Source organism: Rousettus aegyptiacus, unplaced genomic scaffold, assembly GCF_014176215.1.
Source record: "Rousettus aegyptiacus isolate mRouAeg1 unplaced genomic scaffold, mRouAeg1.p scaffold_m13_p_14, whole genome shotgun sequence".
NCBI lineage: Eukaryota > Metazoa > Chordata > Mammalia > Chiroptera > Pteropodidae > Rousettus > Rousettus aegyptiacus.
This window is the reverse complement of record NW_023416289.1, coordinates 51,767,510-51,793,136: the sequence shown is the minus strand read 5'-3', so window position 1 is coordinate 51,793,136 and position 25,627 is coordinate 51,767,510. Positions and strand designations below refer to the sequence as shown.

Here is a 25,627-nt window from a genome sequence, read left to right as displayed (position 1 = left end):
CATTTTTGTTGGGTGAAGAGGGGGAAAATTACAAAGGAAGGTATTAATTCAGCAGCAGCATCATTATCATCACCACAAAGATTTATTATCTGTGCCTACCATGTGCCGGGCGTGTGTTTCACACATGTTCTAAATTTAATCCCCACAACAAGAAGGGAGGAGGCACGTCTGTCTTGACACCAGGCAGAGACATCCACATGACGCTACGAAACAGGTTCTTGAGCAGAAGCATGACACGATGCCAGAGGTGTTTTCAGCAGGTGAGCCTAGAAGCAGTGCGTGGGAACGCTCTGGCTCAGCTTCCGAGCTCTACACCAGGGTGGAAGCCCAATCATGCAAAATGGGTGACAAATGGACGTGTAAGTTGAAGGTCAAAAGGAAATCAACCCCTGAAGCAGGTGCCCATTCCCCATCTCCCCTTGACCCCGACACTCCCAGGCCTCTCCTCTGAATGACTCATATCCCCTGGGGCAGCAGGACTCTTGGTACCTGCCCTGCTCTGGCTAAACAGGACCAGATGGGGCAGGACCACATTCTCCTGTGGTTTGATGGGTGGCACTGTTGGCATTGATTGGTATGGGGGTACTGATGGTCCTTGTGAGCACCCTCTGCTGGAGGCTCCTGGGCCGGCAAGTGTCTTCAGGCTCTGGGCACTGGGCCCAGTTAGCTTTCATTTTTTATTAGAATGATGGGATGTCTTTTAGAGCCTGGGTGATATTAATTACAGCCTGTTGTATAACAACCTGGTTTCATAGAGGACAGAACTCTCTGTCCCAGAAGCTTCTGGCCCTCAGGATCCTCACCCCCCTCCAAAAAAAGAATCAATTTCTCAAAGATTCTGGATTCCTTCTTCTTGCTGCTCAGTGTGAGTCCTCAGTCCCCCAGCCCACCGTTGGGATGGCCACTCAGGCCGAACTCTGGAGCTGCTGGTGGGTTTTGCTGGAAGCTGCTTCTTAAGAATGGAGAATTCTAGAAATATGATCTAAAAGCTAGACACAGATGACCATGACAGGAAAGTGGATTCCTGCTCCAACAAAGAAAGGTGTAAAATCTGATCTTAGGGGATTCTTCCAAGAAGGGCCTCAGCCTCACACCAGAAGCACCATAACGGAGTAACGCATTGAGCCATGGGGTTTTCAAACCTCTTTTAGCAGCAAGCCCATGGGACCCTCCTACTGGGCCTCCCTGGCAGTGAGGCAGCTCCGCAGAGCCTAGGATTCCCACGTAGGGAGAGGGAGGGGAGGGGGAATTTTTAATTGCAAAATTCCCAAGCTAGACAAAATTTTTTTATTTAATCTGCAATAGAGTGGAAATGCTTGGATGGGTGCCACGAAAAATAAAGCAAAACTTACGGCCATGAATGATAAATAAGAAAGATTTTGGATCTGAAATCGCGTCTGTATCTGTTATGAGTGCTGATGCTTGAGAAAAAGCAAATTTGATTACTGAGAATGAGCTGGCAGATGGAGGCACCAACAGAGATCTGAAGGGGGCTTCTGAGCATCTCCAAAAGCTCAGGAGGTTGATGGTGGGACTCTGTTATGTGAATTTCCCTCCATGTGTTATGGTTTCCCTTTTTCTTGACATGGGTGTATCAAAGAGAACACCCCCCTCTTATGTGTTCTTTTTACAAGTGTACAGGAAGACATGAGTCTTTGCAACTCCACCGCAGGAGATGGTCCCACAGCACCTGGGCAAAAGGTGGCAAGGGAGGCGCAGGAGCGGGGCTGGGATGGAGAAAACCTGCCAGAAGTGACTGTGAAAGGTGGGACCTGCAGAGGAATCCCTGCTGGGGGGAGTAGGAGAGAGAGTCGCCAGACCTCCGGGATTTATCACAGCTCGGAGGCGCGCGTTCCAACACCTTTCAGACCATGTAGAAGCGTGGGGACAGCAACCAAGCTAAGCCGAGGCCCAGGCGCCCCCTCGCGGCTGGAGAAGGCAATGCAATGCTGATACGCATGTGCGCGGCTTCCCTCTCCCTGAACCAAGCCAGCAGGCCTCCCTCTCCTTCTCCTGCACCTCTCCTGCCACAGGCAACTGGACCACAGAGTTTCTTTGCCTAAAATACAAATCTAGTCCCATCACTTTGTATCCCCTCAAAACCTTTCAGGATTGCCCAGTGCCTACGGCCGCATTTCTCCAAGTATATTCCTTAGAACCCTTATTCTTTGTCAAAAAAGTTTAAGAAAGCTTCTATACCATACACATTCTTAGAGAATCTCAACATAAAATGACAAGTTAAGGGCTCCAAGCCCTATAAAGGACTTGGTTCACTTTTTTACTGCATTAATTCTTAACTCTATTTGACACAGAAACCCTTCTTATGCATTGTCAGTTAACGAGGACACTTTGGGACTCACTGGCCTACAAGATAAAGCCCAGATACCTTAATGCAGCACCCGAGACCCTTCCATCCCATCCACAGCCCCCTTCACAACCCCAGCGCCCAGAGTTCGTCCACAGATGCACCCGGTTCCCACCATAATGACCACATGTAAATGCTCTACACTTTCATTTCTCTTCTTCTGTTCATATGATTCCTCCTTTCTTCTCCTTGAAGAGTGATACCTGCTTCCACTCACTGGCAAAACTGTCACTGACCCCGAAACAGGGCTGAGCCATCTGCAGTCACACAGCAGCCCCGCTGCGCAGGGCACACGGTGTAAAGTTGTGTGGGCCCATGGGCAAACAAGGACTGGGGATCTAGACAGCAAAAGAGAAGGTCCCTCTCCCCAAGGGTTTCGACTCTATTCCAAGTGCTTTAAAAGCCCTATCCGCAGCCTTGCCCACTTCTACCCATCATTTCCTCCAAGATCAAGGAAACCCTGAAGGCAACATTTCCTGGTGCTTTGACACTCAGTCCCCAGCAAAGGATGCTGTGTAGGGACCCTGTCTGCAGACCAGGCCGGTCCACCAGCTCTCAGCAGAACCCTTCCTTCCCACACTGCGCCCTGTTGCAGAAAAGGACAGGGACCTGAGGTGGGGGCAAGACAAGACTACCAACCACACAGTAAGGGATGCTCACAAAATCTCCGGTTAAGGAGGATTGGGGCAGGGACTCCCTTCTGCCATTGCCCCCTCACCTCCTCATTGTTGCAGGTGCCCCCAAGTTACCCATTTCCCAACGACTGAGCTGGTCCTGGGGGCCAAAAGGGAAATCGGATCCTAATCCTCAGCGCTACCTATAATTTGGGTTTATTTAAATGACTAGGAGTGTGAACATTTTCTTGTAGTTGTTTTCTGGTATTTTCTCTTCAGTGACCTGACTCATGGTACCTGCTGACCATTCGTCTATTGGGATTTCACGGTATAGAAAGTCATTTGTATAAGCTCTCTGCATACGGTCTAAAAAACAGCTTTTAAAAATTTAACTCAAGCTTTTGGGTTTTGTCACTTTTTCTTTTAAAATTACACAAGTGATACATGAGTATATTCTTGTAAGAAATTAAAATTCATACACTTCAAATAAAGTAAATGTCCCCTTTGCTCACTCCAAATGTTATCAGTTTGTATATGTCCCTCCTGGTCACTTTCTAGGCATTTACACACGTGTTATACTCACAAAACAAAAATATATAGCCTTGTTTTGTGTACATATTTCTTCTTTATGCAAACATTATGCTAACAACAACTTGCTTTCTTCACTTAACAATATATCTTGGAGATAACTTTTATTTTCGTAGCATGGTAAAATCTGACTTATTTACATAACAAAAAACTTTCTCTTTTCCTTTCATTTCTTCCACTGGTTCTAAGCTTTAAAAGTTATTTCTTCTTCAGGTGTTTAAAAGTGTCTATTTTTTTTCCTTACAATTCTTTTTAAGGTTTTATCTTTATTGCTGTTCTTGTTATTTTCAGACAGAATTTATTCATTGTATTATATGCAGTGAGAGTACAAAATTTTTCTTCCTAATTGCCAGCCAGTTAGCCCAAGATAACTTAAAATAACCTTGCTTTTCCCGATGATACTTTATTATGTGTTATATTAGTATGTGTATCATCTCATTTTGTGGCAATCTATTATAACTGTACCTTTTTGTATTAATACCACGACTTAAAATAATTTTCCAATGTTTTATATCTAGGTCTATTCTCTCCATCTTTACTCTAATTTTAAGACTTTTAAATTCTGTTTATTTTTCTACATGAATTTTATAACCTTTTTGCAAAAGTTTGAAAAAGAATCATATGTGGATTTGCACTTAGTCTGTAAATTAATTTGACCTTTCCATCTTTATATTATTTCACCTTTGCATCAAGCATAGGATATGTCTTTCCATATTCAGGTCTTCTCTTGTATTCTTTAATGACAAAAAAAATTATAGTTTTCTTCACATAGAAAATGCTATATCCTGGACTAATTACATAATATGGGGTTACCTATGCCTCAAAACTTTAGAAGACATCCCCTCCCCCCTCAAGTAAAGCCTCTGGACTCAGAATTTTGGGGGACAATATTCTTGATCTATCTTTCTTAAATTCTTCCTCAACGCACTTATTCATTAAACTAGTATTTATTTTGCTGGGTGTCCAGCCCTGTTCTGTGAAGTAGGGATATAGTAGTGGAAAAAATAGTTTTCTTATAATTCTCTCAAAATAAAACATTTTAAACACGAATGAAACAAACAAAGAAAAGGTTTAAAATAATGTGATTATCTCAAAATAAAGTTTAATTAAAAACAAAAAAGCAAATTCTCTTTTCTCAGTAAACATTCTAGTGAGGAGAGAAGGGAAACAAGTGATCAGGTCTATGTCCTATCAGAGAACGCAAAGGAGAAAAGTGAAACAAAGTGGGGGGCAAGGGGTGCAGCTTCAAAATCTGGTCAGGGTTAGATTTTGAGCAGGAACCCAAGGAAGTGGTTTACATTTTCTAATTCTGACTCTGTTAGAGGAACGTCTCTGTTTTTTTCCCTCAGAAAACGATTTCACTCAAATTTTCAAATTTGTCACATATCCTTTTATATTTTTAATCTAGTTCTGTGTTTTCTTCTACCATTTCATCTTAAGTTGTATTTGCTTCTGGTTTTTTCCTTTCATTACATTTGTCCACTGTTATGAAACTTTGTTTTAACAAAAACGATCAGCTCAAGGACATAGGTATTCCTACAACTGTTTTCCTAGTTTCTAATTTATTCTTTTCTTTTTTCCTGATTCCTTCCTTCTTCTTGATTTGGGGTATTGTTGTTTTTTCTTAATATTTCTAAATGATTTCATGAATATTTTGTTTACTTAACCTTTTCTGGATTTAATAATAAAATCATTTTAAAAGCTACAGAAAATTTTGAGTAAAGCTTTGTATGTGTACTGTCGGTTTTCATTGGTGTGGTTCTTCTTTGACTTATTTTCTAAATTAACACTTGAGTCTTGATTCCCTCCTTTATCCAGAAGCTATTTTGGAAAATTTTCAGCAGGCAATTTCTAACAATTTCTAGTTTTAGCACATTGTGAAGGAAGAATGTGGTCCATATCACGTGTATTTCAAATTTATTGGGATTTTCTTTATGGTGGAAAATATGATGTTTTTAAATTATTTTGAGGATCCTGGAACTTATAGCCCAAGCTAACAGTCAGTATGTCCCCAGGATCTTGGAAAAAGAACAAAATGTGAACAGGAAGTGAGCTTCAAAGAGGAAGTGATTTTGATACAGAGAGCCAAAGAATTGGCTTTTTTTCAGTACTGACCAGAGGCCAGGCACTGTGCTAGGCACTTGGCATGTGTTGTCTCACAGGGGTCAGGTAGGGTTCTTCAGAGCAGGAAACAAAGGCTCAGGAGGTTAAGTAACTTCCTAAACTCTGTTCCCCTGCTCAAAGCCCTGTCCCCCTGGCTTAGCTGAGCAGGTTCCCACTTTTCTTTCAAGACTCATTTTAAACATTACCTCTTCTAAGAAGTCTTCCTAAAGATAAGAGCTAGGTTCTGTTCTTGTACAAGTCATCATTACTCTTACGTCTGTCACCCTTGTGGGTGGCCAGCACATTATGGGTTCTCAATAAATGTTTGAACAGAGAGAAAGGGAGGAGACCAAAAAAATTCACGTCTGAAGATTCAGCACGGCAAAGCCATCATCATCCGCCAAGCAGGTGGTGCCTGGGAGTTACAGGTAATCATGCTAATATCGACAGCTTGCTCCATTTGCAGAGTGCTTTACAGTCTACTCGACATTATCCTACCTACTACATGCATTATGTCATGTGATTGATTCAACAAATATAAGTTGCTCTGAGCCCATTTTCCAGGCACTGAAGCACATCTGGCAAGTCGCAACAGCCAAGAGTTCCTCAGACTCTGCATTCAAACTTGAACCCAGGTCCCTTCTGAGGTTAAAGTAGATATACACACACACCTACCTTGCTTCCTCGATAGAGAAGACTATTAAGTTTCCCTCCTGTCCTGCTCATCATGGCTTCATAATGATGTCTTTCTCTTTTTTTTTTTTTCTAGATAACATGTTTTATTAATGCCTTAAAGGAAATTCATGAGAGTGATCCTCGTTACATGCTTTTCATTCATCCATTCTTAAGACAACAAACATTTACTGAGCCCCCAGCTACTCGGCTGGCCCTAGACACTGCCACTCAGGCACAGGACGGGGAGGACAACTTGGAGGGACCTTCAGGACAGTTCTGCCCACAAGCCACCCAATGCTTCTAGGCCTGTCTCCTTCTCCTCTCCCCTCCCAGCTCCCACTCCACACCCTCTTTATCTCCCTTCACAAAAAGCCCCATTCTCTTTTTGCACAATACACTTTCACAACAGATAGTCTATTCAACCCAGAGCCCAAATCATCAGCAACCAAAATGCTGGTTCCTCTTTCCTCCTAGGTCATCAAACCTTTCCAAGGGTGGAGAAATAACAGCACTCTGAAACATGACTTTGTTTGCTTGGATGTTTCTCCTGAGAACTGTAAGCTCCTTGAAGGCCTGACCTGGGTTTTTGACCGGAGATTGAATGAGTAGCCTAGATCTTGTTCTCTAAAGTTATTGTTTAAAAATAATACAATCATTATAGAAATTTGACAAATACACTAAGAGAAAAAGAAGAAAAGAAAATCCATTTATAATTCTAAAAAAGAGAAATAACTTTTAATTTGTTTCTATTTTCTTCCAGGTATTTTATATGTATTTTTGGAGATAAATATATATACATACAAAATTGTACTAAAATATAATTCTGATGCATATGCAATTTTGTATCTCACTCAGTGTATTGCAAACATTTAAGTCATTAAATATCCTTCAAAACCATGTGTCAATAGCTATATAGTATTATATCAGATGTGTACACCGTAACTTTTTAAAACATTTCCTCACTGTTGAATACTTAATTTCCTTCCTCTTTCCTTCTTTCTTTGTAATTTTTGCCTACATAAATAACACTTGATAAATATCCTTAAGACACATCTTTGTCTGCATTGCTGATTCTTTCCATCAAATAGATTTCTAACACTAAAGTTACTGAATCAAAGGGTATATATAAGCTTTTCTTGATCTCTAATATCAAATTATTTCCCAGGCTCTGTACCAATGTGCTCTCCCATAGCAGTAGGTGTCATCTTTACGGCTTTTATGTATTTATTTGTTTTAAACTGGTGAAATTGGCAGTTTCCTTTCTATGGTCAATGGCCTCTGTTTCTTTGGGTGTATTTTTATTCTTATATTCATGCAAATAAGGCCAGTTAACTTATTGGAAAAGAGCCATGCACATATGCACCCTTGGTCACCCTTGGGCAGAGTTAGAAAAGTGGATTATTTGAAGGACCCTGTCATTACTCCTGGAAAAATAATTTGGACATGGCAGATGTTCACCCCATCTATCCACGCAGACTTTTGTTTTCTTTGGGTTTCTCCCCTCCAAACCCTTGATTATTCCTAAATTGTTACTATAAATTCTGAGTTTTGATTAGCTGCCCAACTCATCTTCTGTGGAAATCCAGTCATTAAAATAGCTCTCAGGTACTCTCTACCCGCTTCTGGTCGCCTGCCATCTCCAATGAGCATTCTTTCAGGAGCACTGGGTCCACCTGTTTTCTGCAGCCCCTCTTAGTTCAATCCTGGGGTCCTACACCTTCCATTGGCCAATTCCAGTTGGGAGTTTTGATACTAAAAATCGAATATTAAATATGGCAAAGCCACTGATATTTTCTAAAATGTTCTTCTGGTTCTGTCAATGAATGAAACAGATCTTAGTGATCACCTGCTCATCTGTGTGGTGAACACATCAACTGGAATATTGAAGAGCTGTGTTTCACCCCTTTTCTCAGTTTACAAGACCCCTCAGATTTCCAGAGATGGTATAAACATTCTGGAAAGTTTGTAGTATAAATGCACCCTCCCTCAGGGAAATCAAGAGAATTAGTAAACCTTATAACAAAGCTTCCTTCCTATTTTAGCTCTAGGGTGAGGACACCTGTGGGCTTCTGCAATGCCCAGGGGAGGCCTCCGGTAACTGCTTCTGCATCAGAACAGCTGATTTCTTTCTCTTTAGTCTGAATCCCGAGTCTTCCTTCTCGAGTCTTCCTTCTCGGGTTTGGGGAGGTCAGGGGATCTGGCTAAATCATAATCTATCTGATATGAGTTAAGGCCTAAGGTTCACACAGGCTTCACGATTTACGAAATACACTATCATGCATTACATGTCACATATTACCTGGTTTCATCCCCCCCCCCAACAACCCCAGGAGGGGGACATTAGTGAAGTTAAAAAGGTGTCAGAGCAGGAAGTGGGTCACTCGCCCAGACAGGTTCTTGCGGGGAGGTGATCTGTAAGAGAAAGATAATGGGGAATAGAGGGGGCAGTCACTCTAAAGAAAAGGAGAAAACGGAGATGCTGAAAGGGACTCCCAACTGGAAACTGCCTGCAGATTCCGGCTCAGCCAAGTCATAGCTGTGACCTTGGGAAATTTTTTACCTTTTCTGTGTCCCAGTCTCCTCATCTGTAAAATGATGATCAGAATATGACATCTACCTGGCAAAGGTGAATGTTTCCCATGGCGGGTCCATAAAAGTGAGAAATAGAAACATCTTACAAGTCCAGTAATTTGTTTAAACAAATTAAGATATCTGCATGCCATGGAATATAATTTCTTAAAATCAATAACGTGGATGTTTATAAAGAGGGAAAGATATTTGTGACATATTACTGGGAGAAATCCATTACAGTTTGGTAGATAAAGTGTAATGTCATTTTTGCTAATTTTGTAAGAATAACATATTTACAAGTACAGTCATTCATCTGTTTAACAATATTTACTTTGTATAGTTTTATTATTATGTGCATTTACATGCAGATATGTGGATATAAAATGTCCAAGGATACACACGAAAATATAATATCTCTACAGGGGGTTCCTTTTTCAGTTTTGCTTAGCTGATTTTCAAACTCTTTCACAATGAACTTGTGTCATAAAGAAATAATAGAAGTGTTAAATGTTTACAATGCAGAATTGGAAGGCTGATGTCTGTGTGGATGCAGGGGTCATTTTTGCTGGTGCCAAGTTCATCTGCGAGTTGCTTGGAGAATGAGGAATCCAAGCAAAGGACTAAGAGGTTTTGAGAGATTTAATTTGGAGCTCTGGAGGAGTCAATAATCCCCTTTTCTCCCTTCCTTCCCCCGAGTGTGAACTTCTGTGCCTACTTTTCTACACTGAGCAAACACACCCATGTACCTTCTCCAAGGGGCCCTCTGGATTTTTCGAGGCCCACTCTCCTCTGATTCCTATTCGTCTTTCAGGCAGGCTACAACTCCACTAATGAGGCCAGGCCTGGGTAGCCAGTCTCCACATTCCAGTCATGTTTCTGAGACGACACCCTGGCCACCTTGATCAGATGTAGGCGTTCCCAATCCAGGCCACCTGTTGGGACACAGGACATCTTTCAATGAATGCTTCCTCCACAGACAGCTCATCTCATTTCTGGCATGGTGAGTCATTCTGGTTTCAACCCAGAAAGAACATAATCTCATTTCTAGGTTGTAAGGGCACCTCCCTGACACTCCCTGATTTATAAAAATAACGAATAAAAGCTACCATGTATTGGCACTGACATACCAGACACCGCTATGCATGGGTTCATCTAAGCCTCACAATAACTCTTCACATCAGGTGTTGTCATCCCCATTTTACAGATGAGAAAACTTAGACTTAGAGAGGTCATCTTGCCCACAGATAATCAGCAAGTAAGCCTGGACCCTTAAACATAAGATGCTATTTCTGCAGCCCAAGCTCTTCTTACCTATTTTATAAGTGAGGAAACTGAGTCTAAGTTACTCACTGAGGCTGTTAGTCACCCAAGTAGAAGAGGCTAAAATTTGAACATCTCCTTGATATCCGGCCCCCTCTTCTACCTATACCCTGTCACACTCCCCACTCTCTCCTCCCACTTGTGCCCTGACTCTGTCCTCTCTCCCCACTCCCCCACTTGTACTCCACACTGCAGCAAATACTTGTGGCAGTTCCAAGAATCTGTAAGAATGTGCTCTCTTGCTCTGGGGGCTTTGGACAGGCTGTGCCTTCCCATGCATTTGCCTAGCACTTGCCTAGCACTCATGCCTGCTCATCTAGATGTAACCTCCTTCAGGAAGCCATCCCTGACCACTCTAGTCCCCGCCCTAGTCCAAGTACCCTCTTAGGTGCTTCCGTGGTTCATTTTTCATGCATCACGTAGCACTGTGGTTCCCTGCCTTCTTGCTTCTTCCCCCGTCAGTCTGCAAAGGCTAAGTGAGGACTGTGTGTGCTGATGGGCCTTAGCACCCAGCACAGGTGCAGGCACAGATTGGGTCAACAAGCATTTGTTAAATGAGTGCTTGACTATAATGAAAGCTGTGTTTTGCTTTGTTTGAAGGATACAGTTTAGGTGCACTAAGCTGGAGGATATAAAATGACAGAAATGTGGCTTCCTGAATATCCTATTAAGAGGACGTAGTGGGCAAATGCTCTGGGGTCATTCAGTGCTCAGTGTGCTGATATTAAAACCGTGGTGTCCTCCTTGCTTAAGCAAAGTCTCAGGCTACTGTCTCCTCACTCCCAGTCAGAAACAAATCATGTTCTGAGTGACTGGAGTCATAGCTCACAACACCAGGAGCTGGTTTAGGGTGGGGTGAGGGGCAGTGGCCTTGGGGCTCCAGTGTCTAAAGGCCCAGGCCTCCCAGCTGGGGGGAGGGAGGAAGAGCGGCAGGTCCAAGGAGGCTGCAGTCACTGGGGGAGAGACAATGGGGCTCAGCATCTGTTCCTCGCTGGGAGAAGGGACCCTCCAGTGAAAAGCCAGGGAGAGCAGGGAAGTGTGGGAGGAATTGATGAGAAGGGGTGGAGCCAAGGAGATGCAGCCGGGAGGTAGGAAGAGAAGGGGAAGGAAGAGAGGCGGGAGGCCAGGGGATCCAGGCTTTCCTTCCTCTCAATGACCAGGTCCTGAGCTGCGGCCTCCTCAGGCATTGTTTCCTGCGGAAACTCTGGGGGCCCACGAAGACCTCACGTTTCTCCCCAGCCCCTGGCAGCAGCCCCAGTGCAAGTGCCAGGCATCCAGCAGGTGCTCAATACTTACTTGGAAAAATGAGAAATGTGGCCAACTTTGCTGTGGTAACTTTTCCCCTGTGTTCTCCCCACTTCTCCGGAGAAGCTGAGGGCAGAGCAGGTCTTGGGAGCACGCCCGGGAGCCCCATGAATAATTGACCCTTCGCGGCGGCTCCGTCCGGCTGTGTCCGAGGACTCCGGCCCGGCCCAGCGTCGGAGTCGAGAAGCGGCTCGGAGTGGCGGGCGTCCCGGAGCTCGGAGAACCCGGCCTGTCCGGGAGCTGGGGCGAGGCCGGGCCGTGCCAAGCCCCCTGCAGGGAGGCGCGAGGGCCTGACCCCCGCGCGGCGAGCGGCCACGCCTCGGCGCCCCCAGCAGTGCAGCTGGGGCCGAGGCCCAGGCCCCGGGATTGGAGGGCCCGCGAGGGGCCGACCCCCCGCTCCTCCAGCCGCGTCCACGGCGGCCCGGCGCGCGCTCGCAGCCCGCGCTGCCCCCTCGAGCCTGGCTGTCTAGGGCTCCGCGAACAGCTGTTTCAAGGCTCTTTTCCAGTTCGGCGCGGTGCGGGGACGCCTGCTCCTAGCCCATCTGCCCACTTTCAAAATACAGGAGTCAAGAACACACCTGGCCTTCCACCTCAGGCCCGGGAGGGGCGACTGGGCAGCACCCGGCAGCCGCGCCCCCCACCCCACTAACTCCCCTTCCCGGGGACGCCCCGAGCTTCGCACGGGGCCGGGGGGCGCGGAGTCCCCGGGCCCCCTTTGTGCCGGGCCGGGCCCCCATTTCCATGCGAGGCACTGCCGCTCCCCCTCTCCCCCGCTTCAGTTCATCTTTGTTCCCCTTTTCTGAGGAGGAAAGAGAGAGAAAAGGAGGAAAAAAAGGCGTGACTTGATTTTCAAACGAAACTCCCACAGCAAACAAAACCCTTTTAGAGAAATAAGAAAGGAGGAAGAAGGAAGAAAAGAGGGAAGGAAAAAAAAAAAAAAGAGCGAAAACCCTCCAGGCTTTCCATTTGAGTGGGAGAGTTGAACTGAAAGGCAGAGAAAGAGGGGAAGAAAAAAATCCTCTCTGCGGTGGAAAGAGAAAAGAAAACTTGGGCTGACAGGAGGGGGGTGTGGGGGGGTGGAAGGAAGTGAGAAAACAAAAGAGAGATAAAAGGGCTGCTTTTCTGTCTCTCTTCCTCTGCGAGCTGGCTTAGGAGGAGCTGTTTTGCATCCCTTCACGTCAGCCCTGCCTCATTCCCTTCTTCCAGGGAGGGAGAGAGCGCGAGCGAGAGAGAGAGAGAGGGAGAGAGAGAGAGAGGAGAGAGAGGAGAGAGGGGGAGAGAGGGAGAGAGAGGAGGAGAGAGAGCAAGAGAGAGAGAGAGAGAGAGAGAGAGAAAGAGGAGCGGAGGGCGGGCAGCCGAGCAGGCGGCGGGCGCGCGTGGAGGCGGCGGCGGGCGCGCAGCAGCAGCCCGGGCGGTGGGCAGCCAGGAGCCCCCGGCCCCGGCCCGCCGAGGGCCCCAACGCAGGAGCCGCGCCCGGACCCAGGGTGAGTGTCCCGCGCGGCCCGGGCCCGCAGCCCCGGGCGGACGCCGGGCGGTGGTGGCGGCGGCGGCGGCGGCGGGGGTGCGGGGGGCGCGGGGGTGGGTCGCTGCGGCCGCGGCCGGCCCGCCCCCCGCCTCTCCCCGGGGACGGCCGCGCGCAGGCCCGCGCCGCGCTGCAAACATGTCGTCTTTCCCTTTCACTTCCACATTCCCTCATGCCGGCGAGCTGGAGGGAGAGAGGGAGAGCGGGGGGGAAAGACGGAGCGGAGCGATGGCGTCTGGGGGTGGAGGGTGGGAGGAGGGGAGGGGGAAGGGAGGGAGTGAGGAGAGCGCGCGAATGAGAGACCGAGAGGAAGAGAGGGAGAGAGCTGCAGAAATGAAAGGAAAGCGCCGCGGCGGCGGCGGCGGCGGCGGCGGCGGCGCGGGAGGCCCGGGCGGGCGGCGGGGCTCCGGGGCCCGCACGTGGGTGTCCCGGCGCCGGTGCGCTCCCCCCGCCGCCCGCCCGGGACTCAAAGTTTCGCCCCCTCGCCGCGCCGCCCCGCCCCTCGGCTGCCCACAAACTTTATTCTCCGGGCGGGTGGGGTGGCCGCGCGTCCGCGCCACCCGGGGTGGGGGAGGGCGGAGCGCGCCGCCGCGGGCGCGCAGGGGGGCGTCCCCGAGGGCGACGCGAGGCCGTGCGCCGCGGGACCCCCGCCGGGTCGGCGTCGGGGCGCCGCGGCCGGGGACCTGTTGAAGGCGTTCGCCGGCTGGCTGCGTCCCCACGGCCTGTCCTCAGCCTCCTGAGTCTGTCCGCCTTTCCCCGTCGCCCACTCTCAACGTCTCCTCGCGGTCATTTTCCTAATTGGACAGAGCTGAGGGGTGTGATCGTCGGCGTCAGATGAGGGGCCCAGAGGCTGCCAGGTGGGCGCGGGGACCCAGGGACCGTCGGGGCGGCCCTGCCTCTCAACCCCGCGCGTGCTGATCCCACAGATCTGCCCTCTGCCACCGCCCCCCTAACCGCGGACTTGCTAAGTAGTGCGTATTGTGTTTTTTTTTTTTTTTTTCCCCAACTTGCCTCTTAAGATGACTTTTATGATCGCTGCCACTGCTTGCCTCCAGTCTAAGCTGAAGTTTGGGAAGATTTAAGAGGCCAGGGAGGTGCTTGCGTGGGTTTTAACTAAGCCAAAACGGTCATTAATGTCTCTCTAAGATCCGCGATGGTTCCGGCAAGGCGCAGCCGTAGCCTGGGTGCGTTTTCCCCGGGACACTGCGAGGGGCTGGTTCCTCCCCGTCGGAGCGGTCCGGCGACCGACCATCCTCCTGGTCCTCCCTGGTGTTGCGGGCCTAGCGCCTCAACTGCTCAGGGCGCCCAGGGCGCCTTTATTTCTTTGCAAAATGGAAACTCCCAACCGGCAACGACCTGGAGGGGACATAACCAGTTCCAGTGGGCGCCTGGGAAATTGACAAAATTTCCCCACAGGTGTTTGGAGGACTTTGCACCCTTGGGAGTCACCCAGCCAACTTTGAAGCTGCTCTTTCAGCCCTGCCTTTGTGCACGTGTAAGTAAAAACAGAGTTCAGTTCTGCCTGGTGGACGGCTTGGGGCCTGCATCCCTGTGGCGCCCTCCCCAAGGACCTGCTGGGCCAGGTGGGGTGGGGAAGAAAACCACCCCTAATTGTCATTAGACATTAGAAAATGTACTCTTAGTGTTGGTGATCAAAGCCTCGGGACTGTCTGGTTTTGATTTTGGAGATTCGGTATGGCTGTCCCTTTCTCATTTGTTTTAAAGTGAATGTTGTTTTCTAGAGCTTTTCTGGTGATTTGTCAGCTGGTCCTCGGGCCATGTGTCACCCTGTGCCAGGCACCTGCCATTCTTGAAACAGGACCTCTTAACTGGTCACCTATAGTTCCAACAGCCACTGTAGTGCTCCAATGACATGCAGGACCCGGCTTTGCTGTACATGCGGTGGAGCTGCTGTCTTTTAGGTAGGGGGAGTTGGACATTTGGGTCACATTTTCTTTTTTCTAGGCTCACCTGGTTGCCTGTGCGGCCATGCGGTGAGATGCAGTGAGTTGAAGTGGGGGCAGAGGCTCGCTCTTCTCCTCAGAGCAGATTCCTGGGTGAGTCCCTGTCCTCCTGTGGTGTATGGCCAGCGGGGTCATTGGTTCTGTACTTAGGTCACTTCCATTCCAACCAATGGGACTTATTTTTAGGCTCGCTGTATAGATTCAAAGAGACAGGCAGGGTCTGGATGGTTTTCGAGTTGGAGAAAGGGTCGCTAATGGGACCACCAGAGATTTTGTACTTCTATTTTAGATCTACCTTGTGGCCCAGAGATATTTCTACCGGAGTTGTGCATGTAGAAGGGCAGAAATAAGTAAAGGAGGACCCGGGTGTCTCTCAGGAGCTTCTCCATGGGCTCCTCATCTGACTTGCTCACCCCCCGCCCCCAATCTCAGGGCAGGGGCTCATTTTGTTGAATAAGGGATCTGTGAATCTGCTCAGTCTCTTGTTACTGGTGGTAGCTCCCAGCCCTTGGACTTGAAAGCCAGAAGAGGATCTTAGAAGTTGTCTAAAAGAAATGGAGGCATGAGGCCTGCTCCATGCCTGGGGTCCCACAGTCCGTGGCAGAGCCAGCACTGGAACCTGCGCTTTCAGAGTCCGTTCCCAGTGCTCTTTCCACAAGGCCGCTGCTTCTGTTCCTTCTTGGGAGCCCAAATCAAGGTCCGGGCAAAGGACGTGGCTGTGAGAACATGAACCCACGTCCCTGTGCTATGTGTAAGAGGTGGGTCAATGAAGTGCCTTATTTTCCAGGCATGTTATACCTACTGTTCTGGAGGATTTGACATGCCAGTGTGACTGCTAGGGGGAACCAGGTGCTTCTGGGTGTCCACCGGTTCAGCGGGGAAGTACTTTCGTCATCAGGATGTTCCCAAGTCGCATTTAGCACTTTTTGATCTGGAATGCTTTCTTCATGCTTTGTACTTGTGATTTATTTAGGATTGGTCTGGGGAGAAAATGGGATGTAAGGGCCAGAGACCGAAACTGATCTCTCTTTGCGGATTAGATCTCTTTGTGGAACCTCAATCCGTGAGGGTAGAGGTCTTTCTTTGTTCATTGTTAAGCCCCAGTGCCTAGAACAGTTACTGGCACATAGAGGGCCCTCAAGAAATACTTGCTGGGATAAATGTTCCCAGAAGGAGCTCACGAATGATACTAGGGGGCAGGGACCGGAAGGTGATTGATGGAAGCTGCAGAGTTTTGCAGTGAGTCATTGCTTCAGTCTCCTGACAGGTAAGGTAGGAGGGGCTCGCAAGAGTAAACCCTGAATGGATTGAGCCACTGGGTGGAGACTTGTGCAAAACAGTAGAGAGATATCAAAATTGGATTGGTTGGTTTTGGGAATAATAATAATAATCGTGTATCTTGGGTCAGGCGTGGCTAAGTGCTTTATGAATGTCATCTCCCTTAGCCCTTGGCGTGTGCTACCTACTACACTGCTATTTCCATTTGGCAGATTGGGAAACGGGAGCACAGAGGAGTTAAGTTACTTGTCCAAGGGCACAGAGCTGATACCTGAATCCAGACAGACTGACATCAAACTTTGCCTCCCTAGACTGTCGATGAGGTCAAGACAGCTCTGCCCACACTGAGGAGTGAGGAGCACTCAGAGCTTTGGGGTTCCTTGAAAAGATGGCAGCAGAAAAACTTGAAAGTGTTGGTCTGCAGGGGCCTGAGGCTGGTCAGGAAGCGTGCCCTCTGCGTCCTTTGCCAAGGCCCACACAGTACCTGAAGATGTCTCAGCCAGTGGAGACTATTAGGCCATCTGACTGTTCCCCAAGCAGAGTGGCCAGTACCAGATCGGGGCTATTTTGCACTTGAGAAAGATTTAGGAGACTGCTTCCCGGCCTCCCCCGCCCCCCAAAAGCTGAAAAGTATGCTTTTTAACTTAAATTATGGTTGGCATATATTTGAAGCTAGTGGGAATTTTAAAGCTAGCTGGTGTCCTTGAGGCCTTTGGAAGATGTTTTCCTGGTGTGTAAACCTTACCTTCTGATGCCAGGATGCTGGTCCAGGCCATACCCTTTTATTGGAAGTGTGTCATTTACCAGTTGCTGAGCTGGTCCCGTCCTCGTGGAGCTTACAATCTCCCTGGGAGACAGACATTAAACTAATAATTACACAAATAGTCTTTAATTATAGTTGTTATAAATCCTTCAAAAGGAAAAGTACAGAGGCTATGGGAGCTGATAATGACAGAGGAAGGGGAAGGGAGGTGTTCTTGAAGAAAGGGCATTTAAACAGCCACGTGAAGGGTGGGTGGGTGAAGAGTCTTTAAAAGAGGAGGGACAGTAGATTAACCTTGATGTAAGCCCTTGTTACTCCTTGAGGTCCGTGGTCCTTCAACATCACCATCCCCTGGGAGCTGGTTGGAAATGCTGAATCTCAGGCCCCTCAGCAGAACTGCTGAGTCTGCTTTTGAACAATATTCTAGCGCAGCAGGGTAAAGTCTGAGAAATGCTGATGGAATCAAAGTGTTGAACTGGGAGATTCTCCCCGCTCTGCCGTAAATGAGTTGGGCAACCTGGGGCAAGTCCCTTCTCCTCGGGGTCATGAGAGAATTCACAAGTTCCTTCTGGCTTCTCTGATCTTTGGTTTTTGCTGGTTTGTGCAGCCTCCAAGTGTGTGAAGGACCTGCGCTTCCACAGCCTCCACCTCTGAGGTGCCTTTGGCAAGCAAGCAGCTTTCCTCTCTGCTCTGGTCGGACTTTAGGAAGCGCTGAAGAGACGGGGTGGACCGTCAGCTTTGGGGAAGGATCGGAATAATTCTCAAAAAGCATATGGAGTTTTGTTGCTTAGGGAAAGATTATCTCAAGGTAACCTGGGAGGGTTTGGCCTGAAGCAGAGAGAAAAACTGGGGAGGGTCAAAAGGGCCTTGAGGGAAGAAAGGTTTAAGACTTCTGCTGAAAGCTGAACCCAAACGAAGGTGGGAGGAACCTTTTCAGCAGTTCATGCCTGTGAACATGATACTTTAAGAACTGCCATGGAGTTTGATCCTTGAGATCCTCACGCGGCTGTGGAGAAGACCTGAGGGCCAAAACCAGGGGTCCTTGAGCCTTGTAGGCTGTGGGTGGGCTTCAGTCACACCCACAGCTGTGCAGAGGGTTACGTGTCTGTGCGCTTTTCTGGAGAGAAGCCCCATAACTTCCACTAGCCTCAAAGGGGTCGGCTGCCGCCCCTGACTAGGGGCCAGTGCCTTTCTTGAGTTACCTCTCCCAGCTCTTTTATCATACAGCACTCACTGTGTGCCAGGCACGATTCTAAGCACTTCCCATATATTAGCTCATTCATCTTGGGTGACTTTCCAGAAGTTACACACTTACTAAGTGTCAGAACCAGGCTGGCACCCAGGCAGTCGGGCTCCAGAGTCTCTGGTGCCAAAACCTTCCTTAGTAACAGGTGGAACTGGGGGGGAGCATTTTGGGGTAGAGCAGAAATTGAGTTTACAGAGGCCCCACTTTTCAAGTAAGCATCTTCCAGTCGTTCAGGCATAAAATAGAAAGGATTTTCCCGAGGATACGTATTCAGTAGCATCAATTGCCAGGCTAGCCCATGAGAGCCTGTGTCACTATTGGTCCCAACTCACATTTGTTTGCAAGGGGGAAAAAAATGAGAAAACAGGACTGCTGCAGTACTGCAAGCTAAATTAAAAATTCTAAAATTGGGTAGAAGGTTCTGGAAGAATTGCAGTGTCATAAAGTGGGGGTGAAGTGGTAGCAGGAAATTGGGATGGATTCTGAAAGAGGGGGTTAAAGGAGGTTAGGGGCCAAAGCAGGACCAAATATATGTCAAATTAGCAGCTTCCAAAGGTAAAATACCTGGTTTTTATTACCTACTAATTAATGGATGTAGCTCACAGACCTGACCCTTCCCCCATTCCTAGTGCCTTACCCCAAGTACAGAGGCCCTTTTGTCTTCTCTTTTATTCATTTCTATGCCATTTGAATTTTTATCAGGATGTATTATCTTGAAAATCTATATATTTATACATGGAGTGAAAGGACTGTTAGAAGTGGGTTGGCCTCTAGGGGTGAGTTTGGTTCTGTCTTCTGCCACCATCACCATGAAGGAGTTTCTGATATTAAATATATATACCCTATTGTGTGTATATTTTGGGAGAACTGAGAGAACCATTGGAAACGTGAGGATTTTCAGTGCAGTCAGAAGCTAAGAATAAGGGATCACATCGTGGCCCGCCTGCCTTCCCTTTCTTCCTTCCCGCCTTCCTCCCCCAGTGTGTAATAAATAGGGAATCAAAATCGGGTAAAAGTGATCACCACAGAAAGCAGGAATGCCCATCTTCCAGATGTGCATGGCAAACCGTAGCTTCTGTGATGACTCTTAGTTATGTATGGTTTGTCTTCTGGGTGGTGTCCGAGTGCCATCGCTCACCCAATCCTGTTCCCAGTGGGGCAGCAATGGAAGGGGCTTCTGGATGAGGAAGGCTGTCATGCATGTGTTTGGTGAAAAACAATAGCCAAACTTTAGTGGTGGTTTTATGTGCCCCATGAGAATGTCCTCACAAGGACCGGGTCTTAGTCGGCCTGTCAATAAGTATCAGGTAGCCTTTGGAGGCTGGTGGTACTGGTTTGTCAACCCCTCTGACGTCCCTCCGATCCTGAGACCCCTGGGCCCACAGTCTCACCTCCCATCCATTCACTAGCTACAGACCACAAGACCGCTGTGGACTTGCCATTACCTGGAAGCAGGTTGCCTCTAAAATTCCGAACTCTTCCTGTCCCCACATTGCACATCCCTCCTGGAAGCAGCCCTGCCCACCCCTGCCCCAGGCTGAGAAGCCTGTGCTTGCCCTCCTGGGCCTTGTGCCCACCATCACCCAAGCCCTCATTCCCGTGTCCTGCCCTGGCCACCTGCTGATCACACCCAGGGGCCTGTTCTGTGGCCTCTCCTTCACTGACTTCTCCATGGCAGGTACTGCTGTGAAAAGTCTCTCCCCTAGTAAGTCCTGGCTTTTCACTCTGGGTCCTTCTTCATCCTCTCCGATCCTGCTTTTTCTTCCATCCCTTTTCTCCAGCCTGCACTTTGGTGCTGGGGCCATGGTTCTCTGCTCCTTGCTTCCGGTCCATGTCTGTGGTTTTAGCCTGCACGGTGAGGACTCATGGCCCATATCCCTTCCTGTCCTCATGTTGCCTGTGAGCAGCTTAGAACTAGGTTTACATTTGTTACAGCTTTGGGTATATATGGGTATCTTTCTGCCGTCTTATTTTGTGCTTTCTCTTTCTTCTTTTTCTGATTCTTCTCTGTTCACTCTTTTAAATTGATTGAAAGTTTTTTTTCCCCTTTTCTTCCCTCCATTTTTTTCCCTCTGTACTGCTTTGGAACTTATACACTCTATTTCTGTTCTTTTGATGCATGCAGACTACATAAGGTTTAAAGTCACTTGGTGTCGATATATCTTTTTTCAAGCAATGAGAAGGACCATGGAATGCTTTATATAAAGTCATCATCCCTGCTCATGTTCAGTTGCTATACAGTGGGTTAGCTGCATCTTCTTTCTCTCATTAATTCTACAAATTGGGCATAATTTTTGATGTTCTATATAGTTAACTGTTGTTCTGATTTTCCACATAGTTACCGTTTTGTCCTTGAATCTCAGGCCTCATTTTCTGGGATCAGACCATCATGTGGTGAATGTCTTTTAATCAAAAACATTTAGTTTCTCTGTGGCTGAAATTTTATTTCATCCTTATTAAAAGATTGTTTTACTGGGTATAAAACATTGGCCTGGCAGTTATTTTCTCCTAGTATTTAAAGATAGTGTTCCACTGTCTTCTGGCTTTCATTGGTAACCCAATTATTGTTTTCAGGCAATTTCCTGGCTGGTTGTTGGTGGTGGTAGTAGTGTGTCTGTGCATGTGTGTGTGTTTTGCAGTTCACTATAATGTTGTACTTAGGAGTGGATTTTATTTTGTTTGGCTATAGGTTCCCGGAGCTTTCTGAAACCAAAGATTGGTGACTTTTATCAGTTCTAGAAAATTTTCAGCCATTATCTCTTTGAATATTGTCTCTCCATCCTTTTCTCTCAAGTCTCTCCTTTGGGAACTCCAATTAGTGTACGTTAGATCTTATTCTGTCCTTTATGTCTCTTAATGTCTTCATTTTCAATCTTTTTGTTTGTTTGTTTGTTTTGTGATATTTTCTGGGTAATTTCTTATTTGTCTTCCAGTTTACTAATTCTCTTTTTATTAGCTCTAACCTTCTGTTAAGCCCATCCATGAGGTATTTTTAGTACCAATATTAACTCACAGATTTTAATATATTTGATGTGTTTTAATTCATTGCCATTAATATTTTTGGTACGCTTCGAGTTTTTAATTTGGATGATTATATATATTTTTTTATTTCTGAGTTTCTGATTTATCCTTTTTTGAGTATGCATGCTTGTACTTTTTTTAAATAAGCTTATTCCTTATATATGCCTTTAATTCTGCATTTTATTTCCATTATCACATTAAACATTATTTTGTGTTGCATATCAAATAATTACAATATCTGAAGTCTTTGCAGATGTAGTTCTCTTGTTTGACGCTTCTGCTGTTTCCCACTCATGAAGGCTTGCTTCCTTATGTGTTTCATGATTTTGATTGTGAACTTATGTTCGTTAGAGTTCTGAGAATTCTTTGAGGTACATTCTTCCAGGGAGGGTATGTTGCCTTCTGCCAGATATGAAGGCTCTACAGATGGGTCCATTTGTTTATAACTTATTTTGCAGTTTTGAAGGCCTCTATTCACAACTAACACGAAGCCAGATTACTTCCTTCCTGACTATACAACACCGGACGCCCCACTTTGGCCTATTGTTCCCTTATTGCCAATGCCTTCGCTACATATTTGGACAAAGTGCTGGTAATGCCAGGCCCCATTAAAAACCATATGTATCTTCTGAGCCTTCCCCATGCCACCGCTCTCAGAATTAGCCTGTCCTTCCGTATTCATTAGCCACTGTTGCCTTACCTTTTAGTGCGTAGGTGTGTATGATAATACCTAACACTGGATAATGAGCTTCTAGAAAGTTCAGAGCTATGCCATGTATTTCTGGAGCCTAGCTCACTATTTGGCAGAGTAGTTACTTAATAGATACCTATTGATTGAGGAGAATTCATGCCAAAATCAATACTTTTTCTTGAATAGTAATAAAAAAAAAAATCACAAGCACTAACCTGCCCCACGATCTGGGAGAGTCCAGTCACCTCTTTGGATCTCAGTTGTCCTTAGCTGTAAAAAGAAGGGATGCTTCTGATATCTCCACTTGCTCTAAGATATTGAAATTCAGAATAACGGGTTTGATTGTCGGTTGCGATCAGGTGGAGCAACTCTTGGCTCACAAATGGAATGAAGGAATGGGAGGGCGATGGAGAGAAAGAGTGTGATTTTGAGGTAACTGGGCTCTAGAAAGAGCCTGGGATGGGCAAGAGAGGAAAGAGAAGGAACTCGAAAGTAAATTAGTATGAAATAAAGTGGCATTTAAAAATCCGTGACCCAGGACAACTTGATAGCTGTCTAAAAAAATGAACATGTTATCACAAAATAAATTTCAAATGGATTAAAGATGGTAAATATTAAAAAAAAAATGAGCTTGGGGAAAATACTAAGTGTGACTTAAGACCCAGAGGCTATAAAAGGAGCGATTAATATATCTGACCCTACACAAGTAAAATTTCTGTGGTGAAATAAGCAGTCTAAGAGTCTCTTAGTTCTCAAAACTACAGAAATATGTTTGTAACATACCAGTGATATAGCTAATTTCCTTAATGTCTAAAGAACTACAAATCAATAAGAAAAAAACCATCGACCCCATTTTTAAAATGGGCTAAGAACATGGATGGTTCACAGAAAGAGAAATATAAATGGTTCTTAACCATATAAGAATGTATTCAGCTCACTAGTAATAACAGAAACGCAAGTCTACTGTGGAGAAGGGACAAGTGGGAACAGATACTCATAATCGCTGATAGTGTCATTCGGTACAACCTGCGTAGAGAGCATTTTGACAAAACTTACTAACACTAAAAGTGCATAATCTGGGGACTTCTCTTAGATATGTTGTACGCAAGTGATATGATGCATTTTTACAAGATAGTTCATTGTGCCATTGCTTGTAAAAGCAAAAAAACGAAAAAACAAAAAAACAAAAAAAACTCTAATGCCCATCAGTAGAGAATTGGTAAATAAATTATCCTACAATTATACCACGAAATTCTCTGCAGCTATAAAAAAGAATGTGAAAGCTCCCCTTGTACCCATGTGATTACTGAAATATGTTCTTAAGTGAGAAAGTGAGGGACAGAAAGCCTCCCTGTACAATAGCTCTGCCGGGATATTGGGAGACTAGTAATGGTGGTTTTCCATAGTGGGGGCTGACTTTTCTCTGTATCTTTTTCTATATTTTGAATTTTGTACTTCGTGCGTGTACTATCTATTAAGAAATTATTATTAAAGAACAAAAGGAGGTTAGGGAGAAAAGGTAGGTGGGTGGATGGGAGAGAAGAAGGATCTCACCTTCGCTCTGCGTTTTTATGTAAGTTACCCCTTTTAGTTACCCCTCTCTGCAACACCGAGCAGGGTTACTGTTTCTGCAGACCGAGGAACCAAAGCTCTGAAGTCTGAAATGACTTGCCCAAGTTCATGGAGAGAGCCTGGGAGCCTGGCACTGTATCCTGTTCTCACTGTAGAACCATTGGGCTCATCTCTGTAGATCAGTACTTTTTTGTTCCCTTTATTTTGAACTGACATCTCATAGTTCAAGGACCAATGGCTATACCCTGCCCCGCCTCCAAGGAAGCGAGAGTAAAGTTCCATCTCACCTCCTCCACCTGGCTGGCTGGCTGGCTGGCTGGCTGGCTTACAAGTGCCTACAGGGCAAAGCTCAGGCAGCCACCTGAGACACAATGAGGAGGATTAGGGATGGGCTTTGCAGTCCTACCTTTGAAGTTCCCAGCTTTTATCACAGTGTCTGAACCTTAACATTATTTCAAGGGAGCTTTTATTACTGTCTGAACTGGCCTGAGATGGGTACCAGCTGCTGCCAGGTGCTGAGGGAGCACTTCCTGGTGCCTTAAGCTGATATCTTCATTTTGTTTTATGGCGGAGAAGTTTTCAGGGCTCAAGGCACTTGGTACTTGGAAGATTCTGGAAGAATAACTTTTGCTATTTTTCTATCCAGAGGTGCAATCAGATGGCATCTCTTTAATTAAAGGGAGGGAGAAGTACTTTTTTTGCTTTTGTTGTTCGTTTTTTTTTTTTGTCTCACAGAAACACCTGTGCTGTTTTCAAAGTAGAGTATTGACTGCTTCCTCTTTGCCGAAGCAAAATGCTGTATTGAGAGCAAAGCTTAAGATATTGGCCATATGTAATACGAAGATGTAGTTTATAGGATACAGCTTTACCTGGAGAAAGAATCTGACGTCTTTAAGAGATACAAAATCATCCGGCACCACCTGTCTTCCTGTGTGGTGTCATATTTACTTTCTAAGTTGGAGTCGTCATCTCTTAAGAAAGAGGCAGGGGCCTTCTGGACTAAGGAAGGGAAGCTTGTGGGGCTAGGAAGTCTTTGGGATCTGTGGACCTGAGCTGGCACATCCAGCTGTGCTCCTGACATCTTTACGAGGAATGCATCCTAATGACCCATGCTGTCCATTTTCGTTTGTTTGGTCAATGGAACGTCACAGAGCTGCCCCTGTGTGAAGTTTGCACCTAGCTCTTTGCTGAATGCACAAATGTATAGGAAGCGCCCAATGATGGTTTCCCACATGGACAAATTTTGGTATTTGAGATGGACTTTAAAGCTTTTGATCATAAAGAGAACTGGAGGAATTTAGATGTCTCCCGTTGCTCCTCCAATTTTCCTGACTTGAATAATTAAGTCCATGCCCAGAGGAATTTTTCCGTTCTTGGGCTCTAGGTTCTCTCTTAGGCACAGGCCAGCTTCTGTAAATGGTGCACCCAGGTACCTTAATGCCCCCGCAGGTCCACTCCATCACCTGCTTGAGGTCTAGTTTGTTATCTGGAAAAACTTCCAGGTCATATCAACTGAGTTCGTTGCAGAACTTGTCAGAATTTCTCTTCCAGACCCCTATTTTGAGGTCTTTATGCCTTGGTTGTAAAAATTCATTCCCTGTCGCCAGGTAGATTAACAATCTCAGCTCAGGAACCCGCCTCTTTTTTTTCTCCCCTTTGAATTCATTGTTGGAAGGAATGGGCATTGTCTCTTCCTCATCAAGGACAGAAGTCACATTTGTTTTGCCTTTTCACACCTTGGCCCTGCTGCTAGCTCTCATCTCCCTCTCCCAGTGGCGGTTACTGGAAGGGCCTGGACAGAAGTTTGGGTCCTGGGTGGCCGGGGGAACTTGGCCTCCTGCCAGGGCTTTGCCCTCCCTGCACTCACTGGGGCCTTAGGGAGAATCTCACTTCCTTGTCACTGGAAACCACCTCTTAGTCCCTGAAATATTCTCAGGTGGTTTTAAGATGTCTCTGTCCAGTTTTGTTTTGTTTTGTTTCGGATCCAGTTTAGATTTGAATGTTCAAGGAATGAGCACTCTCTTGAGTC

General features: G+C 46.5%; 1 protein-coding gene and 1 long non-coding RNA gene across 11 annotated transcripts in view; one reads left to right on the top strand and one right to left on the bottom strand.

Moving 5' to 3' along the window:
- LOC107514166 overlaps positions 1-12,694 on the bottom strand; it is a 30,517-nt gene extending 17,823 nt beyond the window's left edge. Inside the window, exons 1-3 of one of the 2 annotated variants that reach the window (XR_004954336.1) lie at positions 11,533-12,694; positions 9,663-9,848; positions 100-8,962 (exon numbers count right to left, since the gene is read on the bottom strand). This is a non-coding gene — a long non-coding RNA (uncharacterized LOC107514166). The remainder of the gene's footprint in view (positions 1-99; positions 8,963-9,662; positions 9,849-11,532) is intronic. The other variant, XR_001597713.2, reaches the window with a different exon arrangement.
- Positions 11,278-25,627, top strand: part of ZNF710 (zinc finger protein 710) — a 54,008-nt gene continuing 39,658 nt past the window's right edge. Inside the window, exons 1-3 of one of the 9 annotated variants that reach the window (XM_036231946.1) lie at positions 13,698-14,034; positions 14,480-14,558; positions 15,029-15,120. Coding sequence is in view for 1 of the 9 variants with exons in the window: in XM_016151574.2 (XP_016007060.1) it covers positions 13,898-13,920 (23 nt within the window). In the remaining 8 variants the exon portion in view is untranslated. Of the gene's footprint in view, positions 11,518-12,933; positions 13,026-13,697; positions 14,035-14,479; positions 14,559-15,028; positions 15,121-25,627 lie in introns of those variants that run through there. The other 8 variants (XM_036231945.1, XM_016151582.2, XM_016151580.2 and 5 more) reach the window with 8 other exon arrangements.